Source organism: Lynx rufus, unplaced genomic scaffold (genome assembly GCF_022079265.1).
Source record: "Lynx rufus isolate CCGP_SWC_20201006 ecotype Redwood Valley unplaced genomic scaffold, mLynRuf1.p SCAF_9, whole genome shotgun sequence".
NCBI lineage: Eukaryota > Metazoa > Chordata > Mammalia > Carnivora > Felidae > Lynx > Lynx rufus.
Window position 1 is genome coordinate 39,999,699 of NW_025814897.1, and position 20,978 is coordinate 40,020,676.

The following is a 20,978-nucleotide window of genomic DNA, read 5'->3' on the forward strand; positions in this document are numbered from 1 at the left end:
TTTCCTGCTTTCCTACAAAAGCAAAGGCTACAGAGCTTGAAGTTAGTGATCCCACTTAACCTACTAAGAAATTAAGGCAAGGTGATGAAGACCTGGATAAAGAGGAAGGGAGGGAACAGAGAAGAAGTAGAAAGCTAGGACCTTCTTTTCTAAGACAGAAAAGATCTGAATCCAGGGAGGATTATAAGAGAAAAGCAGTCCCTGAGAGCCAGGAGCTGACCCAGCACTATCACTGAGGCCTTGGTGTTCTGTTAAACACGAGGAATTTCACGGTACCAACAGAAAAGGCCATTCTGTGACTATGATGGATCAAGACAAAAATCAGGCCACTGGTATGCATGTCTAAACATAAACAAAACCATGAGTATTATCCAAACCATAAAAATGATCAAGCATCTCTTTGCCATGGCCTGAATTATTGAGACAGAAAGTGTAATTTTTATATATGTTTAATCTGTCAGACATAGTTAAGAATGATAATTTAGAGGGCTGTCTGGGTGACTCAGTTGGTTAAGCGTTTTGGCTTAAGAGTCTTAACTTTGACTCTTGATTTCGGCTCAGGTCACAATCTCACTGTTCATGGGTTAGAGCTCCCGTGTCGGGCTCTACAGTGACATTGTGGATCCTGCTTGGGATTCTCTCTCTCTCCCTTTCTCTCTGCCTCTCCCGCGCGTTCTCTCTCTCTCAAAACGAAAAACCTTGGATAATTTATAATAAAGGCAATAGATGCTCGTTACGATTTCAAAAGTTACGAAGAAATAAAATTCTTCCTTTTCCTACCATTCACAAGCAACCACTTACGGCACTTTGGTGTTTTCTCTCTTGCCTTTTTTTTTTTCTGAGTAACTGCTGCTTCTTTACTAAGCGTAGTTTTCATAAGCCTTGCACCATCATTCCTACCTCCTGGATAAGTTTTTATGGTACCCAATAGTGGAATTGCCCCTGCTTCCTGATAACATCCAATACTCATAAGCAAGGCCCATTTCCTTAAAGCCTCCCCCAGATCACCAAATACAGGCCCGAATCTTACGGTAAGTCCTTTCTAATACCTGTCCTGAGACACCTCACAGCTCCCTGTGCTGGGCATTCTACCTCACTGCAACAAGTCAGAACATTCCACTTTGTTCAACTATGGCTATGTTCCTGGTCCTCTTTGGCTAGAGGATGGTTGCGGGTAGAATAAAAAGGAAATACAAGTATTCTTTGGCTAAATTGAGAAGAATGGTAACAGTTTCATTTTAAAATGTCAAAACTCAGGGCACCTTGGTGGCTCAGTTGGTTGAGCATCCAACTTTCAGTTTTGGCTCAGGTCATGATCTCACGTTTTGTGAGTTCAAGCCCCACATGGGGCCCTAAGCTGACAGCACAGAGCCTGCTTGGATTTCTCTCTCCCCCTCTTTCTCTGCCCCTTCCCCACTTGTGCTGTTTCTGTCTCTCTCAAAAATAAGTAAATACCTTTTTTTAAAAAAGTAAATAAATAAATAAAATATCAAAAACTCTAATTCACTGGAAATTATATCCTTTGCAGGTATTTCAATCTCCAATTAAAAAGAGATGTAAAATTCTCTATAAACCCTCAAAAAGAGAATGGCTCTCTCTCATCTCTCACTCTATTAAACGACAGTGATGGCTAAAATTAAAAGAAATCTGCTTGGAAAAGGTAACTGCTGAAAAGTATTGGCACTAATGAAGCAGCACTGGAACTATGCTTTGTAGGGCAAGCAATATTATACCTATAAAACAGAAATTCATAAGTGAAGAAATTAATCTGGTTGTGTCTTGGTGGCAGGATTAAGTACTTTAAAATTTTTCCCTTGCAACTCTATTTTCCAAATATTTAAAAGTGAACATAAAGCACGTCATTTAGAATACCACAGAATTTTTTAAAGATAATATTTAACAGTATTAAGTTAAATGTGGATTGTTACAAATAAGCTTAAACAAAATTTGCAGAGGTTGCCAACTGTGAAAACTTTATATCCTCATATGCTTCCCATCAGCATTTATTTAGTGAAACAATTTAAAAGCAAAATTACCATTCTCTAAATAAACTCCACTTCCCTCATTCAACTTTTTGTGTAAACAGTACATGCTTTTTGTAAAACAAAACAAAACAAACAACCCTACAATACATAAGCATATAAAATAGAAAGTGAAACCTGGCCTCCAACAAAGGTAAACCTGTACCAACACTTTGATGATGTAATTCCATACAATTTTTACACCATAAAGACAGGTTTTACCCCCTTAATTTAACAAGTACACAGAACTGCACATTACGGATGCGCCATAAGGATTCTATTCCCAACCGTCATTAAAGTTATCTACCACTTGTCATTATAAATTACACTACAATAAATATCTCTGTGCACAGGAATTCCACTGGTCTCTCACCTGCTTCACTGGAGTTAGCACCACAGACGTTCTCCTGGGCAACCGGGTAAAGACAACCAAATGGTTCACAGTCCAGTGGGCTCCCAAAGAAACTTTGTTCTCGGCTTATTGAGACCCTCAGGGGATCCCTGTCTTGACAAGAATCTGCAAGGAAAAAAAAAAGATGGACTCATTACATTTCCACTTACATTTCCACAGTTAGTTAAAACAAAAATGGCTATTTAGGGGCACCTGGGTGGCTCAGTTGGTTAAGCGCCTGACTCTTGGTTTTGGCTCGGGTCATGATCTCATGGTTCACGAGTTCAAGCCTTGTGTCGGGCTCTGTGCTGACAGCATGCAGCCTGCTTGGGATTCTCTGTCTCCCTCTCTCTCTGCCCCTCCCCTGTGCCATCTCTCTCTCAAAATAAATAAATAAACTTAAAAAAAATTAGAAATTAAAATTAAAAAAAAAAACCCAAAAACAAACAAAAAAGGCAATAAAGATTACAGATAAAAATCTGAAATTTTACACACCTGATGTATGTAGCAAGGAAATAATAACCGTTTAAGTTTTTCACACAGGCCTTTAAATTACTTCACTTCCATTTCCCTAACTTTAAGGCTGCTCCTAGTTCAAATACCAGATAATACTTCAGTATTGACCAATCACAGGATTCAAGTTCCTGGAGAATTCACTAACCACTGGTAGTATTCTAAGGTATGTGTTGATAGCATAAAGTCAAAATAACCATGGCGAATCTGTGGTATGACATCAAGACAGAGGTTTGCTCTGGAGAGAACTGAGAGGCCATAGTTGGGAGGACGCAAGAGGACAGTCTACGGAGTTCTGTAACACTCTAGTTCTTGACCTGAGTGGTGGCTACATGGGGATGGCTATTACAGCGATAACCACTGAAATAAACCCTTATGATTTGTGCAATTCTCTGAATATTATACTCTGATACAAATATAATAGAGGCATGGGAGAGGCATGGGAGATACCCAAAAGTAGAAGCTAATCTACTGTGCACCACCTTAGAAAAAATTGGCAGTTAAAGGCACCGAATATTACATAAGGAAAGTGTGCACCAGGGAACTGAAGACAGGGACAATGTTTAAAAATATGTACTGCGAGGGGCGCCTGGGTGGCGCAGTCGGTTAAGCGTCCGACTTCAGCCAGGTCACGATCTCGCGGTCCGTGAGTTCGAGCCCCGCGTCAGGCTCTGGGCTGATGGCTCGGGGCCTGGAGCCTGTTTCCGATTCTGTGTCTCCCTCTCTCTCTGCCCCTCGCCCGTTCATGCTCTGTCTCTCTCTGTCCCAAAAATAAATAAACGTTGAAAAAAAAATTAAAAAAAAAAAAAAATATGTACTGCGAACAGACCCATCCCACCGCCTACATTTATCCCCAGAGGAGACTAACGATTTACGCTCTGGAGAAACTGAATCCAGTATACTCTGAACTCAGGGGGGGCTCAGCACTGAAAGAAAACAAGGGTGGGAGGAAGTAAGAGTGCCAAAAGGAAGTCAGGGGTAGTAAAGTCTGCATCCTCAATGCAGAATCCCCCCCAGGTCTGGCTCCATAACAGCAAGAGCCAGACTTATATCAAGCTTGGCAGATCTTTCCTTGAAGAAACTAAACTCTAAACTGCCTCAAGGAAAGAACCACAGATACTGAATTGAAGGTGCCTGATGAGAAACCATTTTTTCTAATGAAGTCCAGCAGGAAACAGGGCCGCCAACTACACAGTTTCTTTTTTTTTTTTTTTTTAACATTTATTTATTTTCGAGACAAAGAGACAAAGTCCCAGCAGAGAAGGAGCAGAGGGAGAAGGAGACACAGAATCCAAAGCAGGCTCCAGGCTCTGAGCAAGCTGTCAGCACAGAGCCTGGCGTGGGGCTCGAACCCACAAACCGTGAGATCATGACAGGAGCTGAAGTCGGACGCTTAACCAACTGAGCCACCCAGGCGCCCCCCAGAATTTCTAATTAGCCATGAGCATCCCACTCAAATATGCAAGATATTAGAGAAAAGCCTCTAAAAAAATCAGAAACAACAAAAAAGGAACAAAAGAATTTGGACAGAGAAAATACACGAACCCAAACAAACAAAAAACACTATATATATATATATATATATATATATATATATATATATATATTCAAAGTAGTTAATTGCATTGGTGACACAACAGCAGGATGCTATGAAAAAGGAAAAAGACAGGAAGAGTAAGCTTTTAGAAAGTGCAATGTGATAGTCAAAATAAAAATTCGTAAGTGAGAAATACACTGAGGCAATTCTTCCAGAAAGTAAAACCAAAAGAAATGAACTATAGAGAAGAAAATTAGAGGATCGATATAGATCAGTGTTTCTCAACATTACTTTTATCATCAGTCTTTGTAGTCATTATTTCTTGCTCTAATTGCCTCCTACCTCCATGAAATTTTAGTAACTACAGACGTACTGCTTATCTTTTTCTGTACAACTGTGGTTTGGTACCTTTCCAAGAAGCAGTTTTTGTCCCTTCTGGAAGCGCTAACACCCTTATTAACAATGCAGAACAGCTGTCCTCCAACTTCCAACTAGGTGTTTCACAGAGAAAATAGTGTGATCTTCCCTTACATTGGAGGTATTTAACAGAAGTATTAGTGTAAGAAGACAGACATTCAACAGAAACTTTAAGCAAATAAAAAATGACAATTTACTATAGAAAAAGAAGTTTTAGGGGGTGCCTGGGTGGCTCAATTGGTTGAACATCCAACTTCAGCTCAGGTCACGATCTCGCCATTTGTGAGTTTGAGCCCCACGTCAGACTCTTGTGCTGACAGCTCGGAGCCTGGAGCGTGCTTTGGATTCTGCGTCTCCGGCTCTCTCTGCCCCTCCCCCACTCGCACTCTGTTTCTCTCTCAAAAATAAACATTAAAAAAAAAAAGAAATTTTACAAAAAAGGAAATATAGCACACTAACTGAACAGTGAAAAAAACTTAACATGTTAGCATGATAGTAATTTAGCTGGATTTTTCCTGAAATTTATTGCCAAGGATAGTGGTAAATATAAGAAGAAACATAAAAGACTTGAAAAGTGGCTGTCTCTGGTAAAGTTAAGGGGTGAAGGGTGGGTAGGGGCAGGAAAACATGCTGTTTCATGTTATAACCTTTTAGCGCTATTTGCCTTTTTAAACTGTGTGCCTGTCGTATTCTAACTAGAAGAATTCCCCAAAGAAGTGTGATAAAGGCTAGGATAAAAGCTCCCAAAGGCAGGGGGCGGGACACTTGATAGCTCAGGACAAATTTACAGGGAAGTAGCAGTGAACCCCACCCTGAAGGAAGGAGCGAGATCACGAAGGGCCTGCAGGTGACAGTAGGGACTTTGACTTAATTTAGACTTACTCCTCGACTCGAAGGGAAACCCGGTGAAGAGTTTCCAACACGGAGATGCAGAGGGAGACTACTCTGAATATACCGTGGGAAAATGAGAGTAAAGCTAGACTGGAAACAGGGAACACTGGAAGCTGTAGCAGCCACTCAGGAGTCTGCATGAAGTGAGTGGCAGTGGGCAGGGAAACAGGCAGGTGCCAGAGCGGAACAAGAACTGAGAAGTGGTGATGGGTTACTGCGTGTCGGAGAGATCGACACAAGGATCTGCTCGGATAAACTCGATCAATTATTTGCTTGAGTCTGAAATCTAAAAATCATTATGAAACTCAACCAGGGCTATTTACTAAAGATCGCAGGGAGGAATTTTCCAGATAACTGCATCTAGGAAGAAGTAGAGAGAAGAATTATACCTGCTTATAACTGTTCATAAAGCCAGAATTTTAAGCATAATAATTATCCTCAAAAGATACACGAAAAGAGCACTGAAGGTATTGAAGTAGAAAAGCAGCAAAGAAGAAGAGAAAAAAAGAGTTACTCCTAAAGAAACAGGTTTAGAAGGCAGATATGAAAGGAAGCATAGGGAATACAGTAAATAGGCTTTCACCATACACAAGAAGAAATCAGTTCCCTAATGCCACATTTCTTTAAGTCCAAATTTTAAATACTGTTTATGTAAACCCATTTTTTTCTCTCATGAGTATTCGCAGTCTGTTTCTTCAAAACAAAAATTTAGCATCCTGAAAAAAATGTAGAAAACCGGCAAACTATTAAACAAATCACATTTTATTGGGGCGCCTGGGTGGCTCAGCCGATTAAGCCTTCGGACTCTTGGTTCAGGTCATGATCTCACAGTTTGTGGGTTCGAGCCCTTCATTGGGCTCTCCACTCACAGCACAGGGCCTGCTTCAGATCCTCTGTCTCTCTTTCTCTGCCCCTGCCCCACTAGTGCTAGTTCCCCCCTCCCAAAATTAAATAAATGTTAAAAAAAATTAAAAACAAAACCCTATTTTATCAAACCGCATGTTTACCTAGAAGAGAAGTTCTGCCACTTGCTGGCGATTCTACCTCTTGTATAGCACTAAGTTCGTGTTGGTTCAAATCCAATCCACATTTAACTTTTGCTACAGGCGGCTTGGAGGATCTCCTGCCCAGTTCTTTGTCCAGATGCTTGCCTATCAAGTCAGAGACAAAGTTAGGCATAATACAGATCTGTTAACATACGACAAACTTTTCTTTAGCCAGAGGGTTGCGGGAGGTGAAAGCAAAGAGTAACCAGCAGACAGTTAACAATAAAATACAATTATCTTACCACTTTGCTTGGCACTACTTTCTGAAAGCAGCTGATTGTCATCGGAGTTGCTCCTAGTAACAGGCCTAATGTTTTCCTGATCGTCTCCTGCTAGGTCTTGGGGACGAGGAAGCCACTCTCTGAGCTTCTGACTTTGCACGTCATTTCCAACTGTGGGCTGACTTATCTGAAAAAGTGGACAATTGAGGGTGGGGATGACACAAGATGAGAGATCATGTGAAGAATTCATCAGATGTGTACTGCCCTTCTTAAATTAGAACCTCAAGCAAATAAATAATTCCATCACTCACACTATTACAGCTTTATACATTAAAAAAGATGAGAAATGCTTCTTATACAGAAACCATATTCCATTGAAAAGTACAATGTTGGACTTAAAACTCAGCTTCCATTGTATCTTTCATAAGACATTCTACTTGAGTACTCCCCCCTGCTTTTCTTTCCCCATTACTTTTCCTTAAAAAGACCAGTAAATCCCTAGAACTCAAGTACTCATGAACTCAACTCAAGCTTCTCTTGAACATCAAAGGATTTAAGGAATTCTATTTAGACTAAACCATAGATTTAGGAAGTAACCTTTTAAAATAAAATAGACACCTTCACACTCATAATATACTCCTGTCTCCCCTACTGAGAACATGGATGTCTACGTGACCGTGGTAGAGTCTGCCCTCTAATTCAGTAACAGGCAGCAGTTCTAACTGTCCATCAGCCCTAAAATCATGCGGTAATATGATCACTTAAGGAAAAAGATGGTACTAATTTTGATTCATATACAATTGTCCACAAAGTGCTATGCAGAAAGCACAAGACTTGCTATCTGCATAAAAGAAATTCCGCTATTCTGCAATTTAACCTTTTGGTAAGTTCAAAACCCTTTGTGATAAAACTTCAAATGACAATCTACATTTTAATGGTGTTTGAACTTGGCTATGTCAAACTACTGGCCGAAATCAGTTGGGCTTCCAGTAACTATTAACCTCCGAAACACCATGCACGGTGGATCAATTTTTACTTTTTAATTTCCACATTGTTTAAGGTAGAAAAATAAAGCAGTTAAGGTCAAACCACTTATCCTCAATAACTAAGAACTTATTCAGGCCTGAGATTAAAAAACATTTAGCTTGTCTGAGTTGGGTTACGTCCATTATTTAATTTCTAGGCATTCAAGTTTAATTACATACCTGACTGTATTTAAAGAAATCCTTCAAAGTCTTTTGATGTTTCTGTATCTGCTGCTGCAGTGTCATCTGTCTCTGTACAAGCAACTCTTCTTGGGCTTTTTGGCTGTGACGCAGAACTTGCTTTTGTAGATCCAACTGCTTCTGAAATTCCAGGTTATCTTGATGAGTTAAGACAGGTGGTGAAAAACTCAAAAGCCTATCTTGAAATCTGGGGATCACAGAATTGCTGGAGGGAGCTGCATGTTCATTCTTAGAGGAATACAATCCACAACTGTTTTTAGATTTAACTTCAGCAAAAGGCAGCGGAATAAATGAATGCTCTCTTTTGTGAGCTGAAAACAAAGAGGAAAGAGCATGCTCAGAAGACTCACTTTCAATCCACTGTGTGTGTTTGTTTAATAGAAGTTCTTCCTGGACTTTCTCATTAGAAAGCACCACTTCCCTTTGCAAGTCCAACTGTGCTGTCGAAGTGTCTTGCTGAGGCAGAACGGGCTGTGATAAACTCGAAGGTCTGTCCTGTGATGTTGAGATTTCAGGGTGACTTCCAGGAACAGTACTGTTACATCTGGGTACAAAAGGCTTTTGGATTCTTTCACAATTGGCAACAGGCGGTGCTACCTGGGATAAGGGTGAAGAGCCAGTCTGCTCAGATGAGACCTTTTTCTCCAGTTTACTTAGTCTTTGCAAAAGTAATTCTTCTTGGACTTCCTGTCTAGATCGAATGGATCTCCTTTGTATATCTAACTGCTGCTGAAGTGCCTTCAAATCACCCTGGTGAGGTTGGATAAAATGCTCAGCAGGTAACTTTTCCTCAAATTTATACTGTCTGGGCAAAACCAATTCTTTCTGGGTTTTCTTGCTGCATGGAAGGGGATTTCTTTGTGCAGATAAGTGTTCTTGTTGAAGTGCAATCAGGTGATCTGGCTGGGTTAAAACAGGTTGTGATAAATCTAAAAGCCTGTCAGGCAATCTTGGTATCTCCAAATTATCACTCTTAGCTGAACAAGGTTCTTGGACTCTTCGAGATTCACTAAGGGGTAATGAAGCAAATGAATGCTGTGCAACTGGGGGTAGGAAGGAAGAGGCGCCAACCTGTTCAGGAGATATTCTTTCCTTCCACTCACTCTGTTTATGCAAAAGTAATTCTTCCTGAGCTTCCTGTCTAGACTGAATGATAGCTTCTCTCTGTATAGCTAACCTTTCTCCAAGAGCCTTTAAATTATCTTGTTGAGGCTGGATAAGTTGTGATATCCTCAAAAGCCTATCCTGCAACTGTGGGATCTGAGAATGGCTTGAAAGAATTTTAGTATCACTCTCTGTTGAAAGGGCTTCCTGGGTTGTACCAGATTCAGCAGAAGGTAATGAGGTAAATGAAGGCTGTCCTAACTGGGGCAGGAATGAGGAGTCGGTCTGTTCAGAAGATAGATTCCCTTGGGTTTTCTGGCTAAAATGAAGGGCCTCCTTCCCCAGGCCTAGCCATTTGTGGTGTTCCTCCAAATCATCCTGTAGAGGTAGTATATGTTGTGGAAACCTCAGAAGTCTTTCCTGAGCTCTTGGGATCTTAGGATGGCTTACAGGAACTGTACTATCACTCTGGACTGACATAAACTCCTGGACTCTTTCAGACTCTGCTACCTGGGACAGGGATAAAGAGGTGCCAGTCTGTTCAGAAGAAACCATTGTTTCTAATTCACTTTGTTTGTGTACAAATTCCTGGGTTTCTTGTTTAGCACCAAGTATCACCCTCTGCACGTGTAACTGTTCTTGACGTGCTGTCAAATTTTCCCACTGTGGCAAACTACGAGGCTGGTCCTGAAATGCCGGGAGTACCAAGTCACTTGAAGGAACGGTACTCTCCTTCTCAGATAAAGAAATTCTTCTAGGCTCAGCTTTAGCAGAAGGTTGTGAAGCAACTGAACACTGAGCAACCACTGGTGGGAATAAAGAACTCATCTGCCCAGACGTACTGTCTCCCAAATCCCTTGGTCTCTGCAAAAGCAACTCCGCCTGGGCTTCAGGCCTCGCCTGAAGAGCGCCCTTCTGTGCCGTCGGCTGTTCTGGGAGCAGCTTCATACTATCATGCAAAGGTAGGAACTGCTGTAGGAAACTCAAAGACCTATCCCGAGATTGCTGGATTTCAGGCTGGCTTGAGAGAAGTCCCTTCTCACTCTCAGATGAATACTGCTCCTGGATTTTTCCAGAATGAGTGCCGGCAGAAGGTCGCAAAGTCAATGTATGCTGAGCCACCTGAGATGGGAGAGAGGGGGGTTCAGTCTGTTCAGACCATATTCTCCCATCCACTTCACTCTGTTTATGTACACATAATACTTCCTGGGCTTCTCGCCTAGCCTGTTGGCTGTCCCTCTGAATATTTAACTGTTCTTGGAGAAATTTAAAATTATCTTGCTGTGATAAGACAGGCTGTGAAAAACTCAAAAGCCTATCCTGAAGTCGTGGGACCCCAAGATGGCCTGAGGAAACTGCAGTATCATCTCTGATTGGAAAAGATTCCTGGATTCTCCCTGATTCAGCTCTGGCAGAAGGCAGTGTAGCAAATGAATCCAGAGGTACTAATGGAAGGGATATCGAGAGGCCAGTTTGTCCTTCCAGTTCTTTTCGTTTGTGCAAAAGCAATTGTTCTTGAGCTTCCTGTCTTGACCGAAGAATTTCCTTCTGTCGGTCTAACTGTTCTTGGAGAGCCTTCAAATTACCCTGCTGGGCTGTGATATTCTCTGAGGATGGCAAAGACTTATCCTGTATTTGGCTGATTACAGAAGGACTTACAGGAACTGTACTTTTGCTTATGGTTGGAAAGGGTTCCTGGATTTTTCCAGATTCCACTGTAGCAGGCAGAGAACTAAAAGCACGCTCAGCTGCCAGTGGTTGGAATGAAGAACGTTCAGTTAGCTTAGAGGGTATATGTTCATTGTTCTCTGAGAATCTTTGCTGGGAGTCTAAAGTTTGAGAAGTTGTTGCCGTAGACGTTTCAGCTATTTCTCTAGGATCGTGTAATATTCGCGGTCTATCATATGACAAAGGCTTTGAAAGTGTATGAGAATCTTTATGAGGCAATTTATAGTCTCCCTGTTGTACTTCACTCTGTGAGAATTGCTTAGGCTGTTCCTCTGACTCCAGAGACTGCTTGGCTAAAACATCTGAACTCAACTTGGGTCTCTGACCTTGGTCCCAATGCTCTGATATAACAGTGGGTCTTTCAGATTTCTGTGGTGGTACTGTTACAACAGAATCAGATACCAATGAAGTGGCTAACACGGGTGGGTACTTTGCTTTTAACATAGTCTGATATTCGAGTAATCGCTTCCTGGCTATTTCCACAGACTGTCTGTGAAACCTACCAAAAACAAACACAAAAAACAAACATTGTTCTTTCTTGAGGAAAACATGCCCTATATTCCCAAGTGTTCAATTAACCCAAGTATTAAATTTAACCAACAGCAATTCAGGGTTGGCTATTAGGACAAAAAAGGAACAACATTCATATTGATCTCTGAGAAACCTCTACGTTGTAGTTCCAAGAGAATCCCGATTAGATCTTCATATAAAAAAAATAATAAATCCTGCAGATGCAGCCACACACTATCACAAGAAACCGTACCCTAGCTAATACCTGTTTTGCTGTAAAAGCTGATGTTGATAGATACGAATCATCTGCCTGTGATTATCCTCATCGGATTTGACGGCGCGTGATGCTGGAGCAGTGCCGACCTAATGAAAGACAAAGCTACTAGTTGAAAGGCAAATCTAGAAAAAAGTCCTAAAGTATTTTACATAAACTAAAGTTCGATGACTGTAAACTTTCACATAGCTTTATTTTTCATACAAAAGACTGGCACTTCCATTATGAAGAAATGAAGTAACCCACCATTCTCCTTTAGTGCCAAGCCCAAGAGCTCAATGTACACATTACATATAAATCATGGTCATATACGATGGCACCCTCTAGAAACTGAAAGGTGAAAGCCATCAGGTTTGTGTAAGTATACCTATATCTACACACACACACACACACACACAGCACTAAAAGAAAAAAAATTACCAAATAAGATTAAAAATGCATTTCACTTTCCCGAATGCTAAGATTGCTCATATTTTCTTATCCCTCAACAATCTATGTAGGGATGAGATTTCCTGCATCTTACCCCAGTCTCTTGAGTTCTTTTTCTTTTTTCTTCTTCCAGCTGAGCCCTGAAGCAATCAGTTTCTAATCGTAACTTCTGTTGTTCAATTTGTTCAAGTAATTCCAACTGCTTTTGCTTCTGCTCTTCGATTTCCATGATCTAAGTAACAAAAATACTACTGATCTATTAACGACAAACTCAACAAAAGTTTACATGCATTACATTGAAAGGAAACTGATCTCATCACCAAGAGTACCAGCTGTCGAGAAGAAAGTGGTAATGTTTTATCTCTTATTGCCACTGTTTTATCTGTTATGATGCTCGACCAAATTCTGTGCTCGCACCTTTAATTTTCCAGTGTTCTCAGTAAGAAAAATGACTAGAGAAATTAAATACTAAGGCCTCACAAATAATTTGATTTCTTAGGCCCACCCATGAAGGGGTGCAGTTATCTAGAGGCCAAATAAAACATGAGCAACATTCTGTGTCTTTTCTGTCAGACGTGAAACAGATGAAGACAATGGCAGAGGGGTAACACATAAACTCTAATAATTACACCAACACACCAACACACACACACAGATCCAAGTAATTAGAACATGCCAGAGGAACCTCGAGCTTCTTGAGGACGGGACTAGTGTGACTGGTTGCCTGCTAAAGAGGGCATCTCGTACAGTCCCTAGAACACACATAACAGATAAATACTTACTGAATAAGTAGAACAAGGAACGAATGTGAAGTTTTATCAAGAGGAACACTTCCACTAGAGATAATGAAGAATGATCTGGTTTCGAAAATAAAAAATGTCTCAATCTGGTATTTTACCTATTCCTGATCAGGCAGTAGTGGCTACGGCCGAGTTCTTGTCTTCACCTTCCTTTCTTTCCCTCACTCATAGGAGCCACTGAATTTGGACCGTTTATATTTCAGTAGTACCTCTAGAAGTACACTGGCTACATGTGACTATTAAAATGTAAATGAATTAAAATTAAATAAAACTTAAAATTCAGTTCCTCAGTGGCGACAGTCACATGCCAAGTACTCAACAGCCCATGTAGCAGGTACCATACTGGACACAGATATGGAACGTTTCCACAGCAGAGAAAGCTCTATTGGACACTATTGCTTTAGAATATTGATTAGAAAACACTTATCTGAGAAGAAATACTGGCTCATAGCATTCTCACTCCCCAACTGTATTTATATAAAAAAACTATGACTATAAACTGGCTTAGTAACAATTAACCACCTTCAAGGTAATTTGTGTTAAAAAAAAAAAAATCTTTTATTAAAGCTGATGGGACCAAAATTATAGTTAAGGAGGTTGAATTTACAATTTTTCTTCTGAAAAAGAGTATTTCAGAAAAACTTTTGAGATTTATAAAGCCTAGCTGAGTATCTAATATTATGACAGGGACTCATTTATTCAACGAACATTTATTGAGCACTTACTATTATGTATAAGGCATTGAACCAGAAACTATGTAAAATGAATTGAATTTTTAAAAAAGACAGTCTCTGTCTTTAAAGAAAAATGGTAAGTTTTACAGGGAAAAGAAGATACATACAAAAGTATTAAATACAAAACAATGTAGTAAGGGTTAAATGAATAGTTTATAAGCAGAGATGAAGTCCTTTCTAACAAGGTAGAAGAAACAGTATCAAAAGTAGCCAGATAGTAAGACAAATTTCATTGATCAAACAAAATTATGGTACCTAGCCAAAGAAAGAAACCTCTACAAATAAAAAGTTCAGATTACCTGTTTCTGCCTTGCTGCCATTCTAATTCTGGCTGCTTCTTCTTGAGGATGAAGTAGAACCGAACTCTGAGCTACAGTTGTGATGGGCTGAGTCTCATTTATTCCTAGGAGAATCCCCAAAACAAAAATTAGTTTCAATAATTTAGAATTTTGACACCACTATTATTCTCTTTATTCATTTGTCACATATGTAATTGTATTAGACAAAGAATGTTAAGCAAGCTTAATCTGAGAATGTGATAAAAATACCTTGTTCCTTTTCATAGTCTGTATCCAATGAAAGTGGTTTCTCTTCACTACTAAGTGGTCCAGAGTCAACTGTTAAAGTATCACTTTCAGCAACTGTAAGGATACATTATTATGAATGTATTATCACTGTCAAGCTTAAATCTGAACAAAGTAAAACAAACAAACAAAAAAAAAAACACAAAAAAAACAACTTGCATTCAGATTAACAATTCAATTTTGGTTCATCTATATGTCTTATTTAGTTAAGATCCAGTCATGTTCCAGATGACCACATATTTTATCCATTAAACTTGAGCCTAATAAAAGAAGACTGATGGGAGACGAAAATTGTGAACCAAAAGGAAAAAATGAAGAATTGATTAAAAAGGTGTACTGATAGTTCCAAACAGAAGAGAAAAGCATGAAAGAGTAGAATAAGCAAGGTACCAAAGTTTAAAAAAGAGAAGCTTAAGGAAAGTCCATTTTTATTTTAAGTTTATTTTGAGAGAGAGTGCAAATGGGGAAGAGGCAAAGAGAGGAGGAGAGAAAGAATCTCTAGCAGGCTCTATGCCACCAGCACAGAGCCCAAAGAGAGGTTCAATCCCACAAACTGTGAGATCAGGACCTGAGCTGAAACCCAGAGTCACACACTTAACTGATTGAGCCACCCAAGTACCCTCCTTGACATTTTTAGATATCAGGATTTTGGTTATTTATTAAATCAGAGCAGAGAAGGAAGTTAAATCAGTTTTTCTGATCATATCAGGGGAGCCAGGAACGCTGCATCAAGCACTCATTCATTCACTCACTAACTCATTTATTCAGCACCTACTTATGTGCTGCATGCTGGGGACACAGTGGCACATTTTAAAAAGGTGGACAGGAGGCTTTACAGGCAAGTGGGCAGACAGAAACATTACATATTCACCTTTCATCTTCAGAAAAAATTATAAAACTAGAAACTGGTAGGTGCTATATAAGAGAAATAAAGGATTATATAATAGAGTACTATAAGCGAATCTGAATTAGGCTAGGGGCTCAGATGAGATTTGTCTTAGGAAATGACATTTAGGCGGACATCTGAAAGGTAAGGAGGAATCAGCTGGGTAGAGAATGTGGGGATGTCTAAGAATGAATATAAGGTGTAGTCAGCTTACAAGGGGGAGAAAGAAGCAAGATGAAGCTGGAGAAAGCCCACTCATACAGGGCCTTCCAAAAAATTAACTTGGTTATGACTGAAGATGAATCCCCCTTTTACTGAATTCCGAAATCATACTCTCTCCTACTTTGTTGGCCAGTCCTTTTTACTACTTTGCGGTCTGCCCTTCTTTAGTTATCTGCTAAATGCTGGAGTCCCTCAAAGGGTCTCCTAAGTCCTCTTCTCACCAAATTCTTTCCCCTGAAAGAGTTCCCATGGCTTTAAATATCATATATACATCTGACTTTCCAAACTTACCTCTCTTGCTTTAAGCTACTCAATTATTTCAACAAATACTAACAGCATTTTTTTATGCACAAGGCACTTGTCTAAGCCTTGGGGATACAGCAATGAACAAAACCAAGTTCCTACCCTCAATGGAGGTTATACCAGGATTGGAGGATGTGCAGGGTGGACAGAGTGTCAAGGCAAGAAGCAAATAAGCCAAGAAAGTAAATTTATGGTCTAGGAGATGCTGGTAACAGCTATGGAGAGAAAGCAGGGTAGAGGGGATAGGGAGTGAAGGGTAAGGGGAATGGGGGAGAGGAGTAACTTGCCATTTTGTATAGAGTGAACAGAGAAGGCCTTTCTGAGAAAGCCAGGTCTCAGCAAGTATTTGAAGGAAGAGTAAGGCACAGAAACATCCAAGAGCATCCCAGCCAAGACCAGCAATCTGCAAAGACCACGTGAGTCATGTCTGCTGTGTGCATGGAACAGCCAGGAAGACAGTGCGTATGGTGAGTGCTTCAGGAGGGAGGTGTGGCTGGAAAGGAAGTCAAGAGGAAGTAGGGTGAGAGAGGTGGTGGGAGAGAGGTGTGTGCGCGAGCAGATTATGCAAGGCTTTGATGCCACTATAAGCACGTTGGTTTTAACTGCACGAATTGGGTAGTTGTTGGAGGGCCTCCCCGAGAGTAATGACATGAGGTGATTTGTGTTTTAACAGGATGACTCTGGGATTACACCACAGCAGGAAGGTACAAAATCTGAAGACAGAAGACGGTTAGCAGGCTACTGCAAGAATCCGCACTGGACAAGAAATTTAGCTTAAACTAGGGCAGTAGGTGGTGAGAAGTGGTGGCACTGTGGACAGGTTTTGAGAGTGAGACTAAAAGGATCTGTGACAATTTGGTTGTACGATATAAAAAAGGGAACCAGAAGGACAGGCTTTTTGGCTTCAGCAAGAAAACTTTATTGCCACTTACTGAAATGTGGACGAGTGTAGGAAAAGCAGGTGGGTATTAGAGGAGATATTGAGTTCAGTTTTGGAAAAGTTTATGACGATTACACAGGAAGATGTCAAATAAGACATTTAAGTAAATGAGTGGGGTTCCAAGGAGAGGTCAAGGCTAGAAACACACACTTCGAAGATGGTAACGTAAAGTCATGACATTGGCGTTCAGGGAGTGTGAAAAGATCTGAGAAACAAGCTCTGGGGGCAAGGACTCATGGTTGTAGAGATGAGAAGAGCAGCAAAGGAAATTATGAAGGAGGAGCCAGTAAGGTAAGAAGACCAAGAGAAGGTGGTGTCAAGAGGTCAAGGGAAGAAACTATTTCCAGAAGGTTTCCTGTTGTACTTAGGATAAAATCCAAAATCTAGACATGAGCTATAAGTCACTTGGTTCAGAAGCTTGGTAGCAAAATATTTCCATACAAATCCAATCACATTAAAAAAAATACATAGAAGATAAAACTCTAAGGAAAAAAACAAATCAAAGAGGAGTTATGTCATCACGATTCATTTGTTAGTCTGTAACTTCAGACGCTGTTGTGCTTGACTTTTGTAACTTCTGGAAATGTATTTAAAAAAAAAATTTTTTTTTTTCAACGTTTATTTATTTTTGGGACAGAGAGAGACAGAGCATGAACGGGGGAGGGGCAGAGAGAGAGGGAGACACAGAATCGGAAACAGGCTCCAGGCTCTGAGCCATCAGCCCAGAGCCTGACGCGGGGCTCGAACTCACGGACCGCGAGATCGTGACCTGGCTGAAGTCGGACGTTTAATCGACTGCGCCACCCAGGCGCCCCTGGAAATGTACTTAAAATAACCTTTTTGTCTACCAAAAAACGCCCTAAATTCTTGAAGAGTAACAAAGAAGCCAAATCTCTGGTGGGAATGTGAAATAAACATGCGACACAATATACTCAAAAGCTGTTAACATGTTCATATTCTTTGATTCAGGAATTCAAGAGTTGTCCCTAAGGAAATAAAGATGTGGACAAAGACTGCTAAAAGGATGCTCTCTACAGCACAAAAAATAACAAGAAAAATTAGAAATACGCTAAATATTTTAACCATAGCAAGCCGGTTAATTTTGGTTCATCAATTACTGGACCTAAAATAGACAGCTGACCCTTGAACACCACCACAGTTAGAAGCCAAACCCCCACTTATAACTTCTGACTCCCCCAAAACTTTTAAAGAATTTTATGTTTATTTATTTTTGAGAGAGAGAGACACACACACACACACACAGTATAAGCAGGGGAGTAGCAGAGAGAAGGACACGCAGAATCCAAAGCAGGCTCTAGGCTCTGAGCTGTCAGCACAGAGCCTGATGTGGGGCTCAAACCCACAAACCGTGAGATCATGACCTGAGCCTAAATCAGATCCTGAACTGACAGAGCCACCCAGGTGCCCCGTCTCCCCCAAAACTTAACTACTAATAGCCTACTGATGGCCGGGTGTCTTACCAATAATACAGTCAGCTAACACATATTTTGTATATTATAGATATTACATACTGTATTTTTTTTTTTTTTGAGTTTATTCATTTTGAGAAAGTGAGAGACCATGAGCTGGGGAGGGGCAGAGAGAAAGAATCCCAAACAGGCTTTGTGCTGTCAGCACAGAGCCCAACACGGGGCTTGATCCCACAAACCGTGAGATCATGACTTGAACAGAAATCAATAGTTGGATGCTTAACTGACTGAGCCACCCAGGTGCCCCTATATACTATATTCTTAAATACCTAACTTTTTAATTTTTTCTGTACTTTTAGGCTACGCAGTTCGTATGTGAGTTTTTTTAAATCATCATCATCACCAAAAAAATCTTCTAGTATGTTTATGGAAAAATCCACATATAATTGGGCCCACATAGTTCAAACGTGTTTTGTGCCAGGGTCAACCATATATAAACAATACTACCATGTTAGTGTGTATGGAAGGAGATTCACTAAGGTTTTTAACATTTACTGCCTTGAAGTAGCAGCATCATGGGCTTTAAAGCATTTTCTTCCTTTGACCAATTATTCTTTGATTTTTCAGGTATCATATTTTTGAACAACTTAAAAAGGGTCTGTGTGCTACAAAAATCAGACTCTTGGAGAGAATCACCTTGTTCCTGCCCAGAGGATAATGTTCTATCTTCGTCAGCAATTGCTCCTGATTCGACTGTTGGGGCTTTACTCTCAGTCTCACTAGCAGTGGTAATCACTTCGTTTTCGTCTTCAGACGTGGACTGAATCGTCCAGAGAGATTTTTGGCTTCGGATCTTATTTAATAATTTTTTAAAAAGAATTTTTGAAGGAACCTGGTGGGTCTTCATTGATAAGGAAGCTAAAAGAAAAGAAAAACACTTATTCAGCATCTGTTATATACCAAGCAAATTATTCTACCATTATGCTTAGTACCTGCCACACTCACTAGTTATAATAAAAGCACTTTATTATTCTCTACATTTATAAATTAGCAGCATATACAATGCTATTTGGCCCCCATCACAATTTTATAACCAGGAAGAATTTTCAATTTAAATTCAAACAAAAACACCAAAATTCGACTATTTTCCAACAATATGCATGCAACACAAATTTCAAACTTAAAAATGTTTTTGGGAAGATGTTTTTCTGTTTGCTAAACGATGACAGAATGCATACCATTTAATTAACTTGTGGAAGATTAGCATTCAAAATACGTTCTATAAGGTTTTATACTCTATTCTAGAGACGAGACCCAAATATGGGACGCTCGGTGCAGAGCCGACGACATGAGGCTCGATCCCACGACCCTGTGATTATGACCTAAGCCAAAATCAAGAGTTGGACATTCAACCACCTGAGCCAAAAAGCTGCCCAGGCCCTGTACTTCCTAGTAGGCTACAGAGGAAAACAGAACTAGCTAGAACCTTAAAAGACAATCAGGTGCTCCCGAATTATCCCTGGTACGATCGGGAAAATTTCGCTCAACTACCTTCATAAAGAGATCCCTTCAGTCAAAAACAAGATTCTCATTTCCCCAAACATCCTTCCATATGGGTTAACAGGACAACACCAAAACGCAGTATAGTAAAAACAACTCTCTAAGGGAACAGAACTGTGTTGCAAATACATAGTTCTCTGGCTTAATCAAGGAATAAAATTAAAACAATCTACTGAAGGCAAAAACTGGCAAACTATGGTTTTGTCTGACGTACTTTTTAAAAAATGTTATAATATGGGACGCCTGGGTGGCTCAGTTGGTTGAGCATCTGACTTCGGCTCAGGTCATGATCTCATGGTCTGTGAGTTCGAGCCCCGCATCAGGCTCCGTGCTGACAGCTCAGAGCCTAGAGCTTGCTGTGGATTCTGTATCTCCCTCTCTTTCTCTGCCTCTCCCCTGCTCGCGCGCTCTCTCTCTCTCTCTCAAAAATAAATAAAAACATTAAAAAAATGTTCTAATTTTAACTTACAAACAATAAAGTACACAAAACCCAAGTGTACAGCTGAAAAAATTTTACATATATCTACGTAATACAATCCAGATCATGATGTAGAACATTACCAACACCTATAAGGCTCCTTCATACTCCTTCCCAGTCAATACACCCCTAAAGATAACCACTGTTCTAACCTTGAAACCAGATTAGTTCTGTTTACTTTAACTTCGTACAAATATAGAATTACACTTAGGTATTCTTTTCTGTCTGGCTGCTTTTACTCACCATTAGTTTGTGATTCACTCATATTTAAGAAATTAAATCTGTGGCCAATATTTAAAAATAAGGATTTTTAAACCAATGAGATTCCTAGATGCTTTCGAAAAATCAAGAGAGTTGGCAACATCAAGCAAGCAATTCCAAATGGGAACTACAGGGGCTGAAAAGTAAGTGTTCCTTTGGATACGGCAAGAATTACAATTCTGACAAACTAGAGATCTGAATAGTACTCCCAATTAAAAAACTGAAAGAGCTGGATGAAACAGTAAAAATATCTTCCTCAAGGCACGGCTGATCTGGTAAGAAAATCGAAGATTCTGCAGTGGCCAGAAATAAAGTGTAGGCAGGAATTCTGGAAGGCAAGTGAGCCCTGAACCCATCTTCTCATGTTTATGAGACACCACAGTCACCGTACACCGTTCAGAGGGCAGTGTGGGCACAGGGGACAGGGATAGAGCCTACAACTTAATAAGAGTCTCACCTAGCAATCTAACAG

At 40.2% G+C, this 20,978-nt stretch overlaps 1 protein-coding gene across 9 annotated transcripts in view; it reads right to left on the bottom strand.

Moving 5' to 3' along the window:
- Positions 1 to 20,978, bottom strand: part of CEP295 (centrosomal protein 295) — a 56,508-nt gene that overhangs the window by 9,667 nt on the left and 25,863 nt on the right. For 8 of the 9 annotated variants that reach the window (XM_047072570.1, XM_047072568.1, XM_047072571.1 and 5 more), the window contains 9 exons: positions 18,904 to 19,125; positions 14,391 to 14,483; positions 14,142 to 14,245; positions 12,403 to 12,540; positions 11,871 to 11,968; positions 8,243 to 11,594; positions 7,059 to 7,224; positions 6,778 to 6,921; positions 2,395 to 2,538 (listed from right to left, as the gene is read on the bottom strand). In XM_047072570.1, coding sequence (XP_046928526.1) covers positions 2,395 to 2,538; positions 6,778 to 6,921; positions 7,059 to 7,224; positions 8,243 to 11,594; positions 11,871 to 11,968; positions 12,403 to 12,540; positions 14,142 to 14,245; positions 14,391 to 14,483; positions 18,904 to 19,125 — 4,461 coding nt within the window. Of the gene's footprint in view, positions 1 to 2,394; positions 2,539 to 6,777; positions 6,922 to 7,058; positions 7,225 to 8,242; positions 11,595 to 11,870; positions 11,969 to 12,402; positions 12,557 to 14,141; positions 14,246 to 14,390; positions 14,484 to 18,903; positions 19,126 to 20,978 lie in introns of those variants that run through there. The other variant, XM_047072577.1, reaches the window with a different exon arrangement.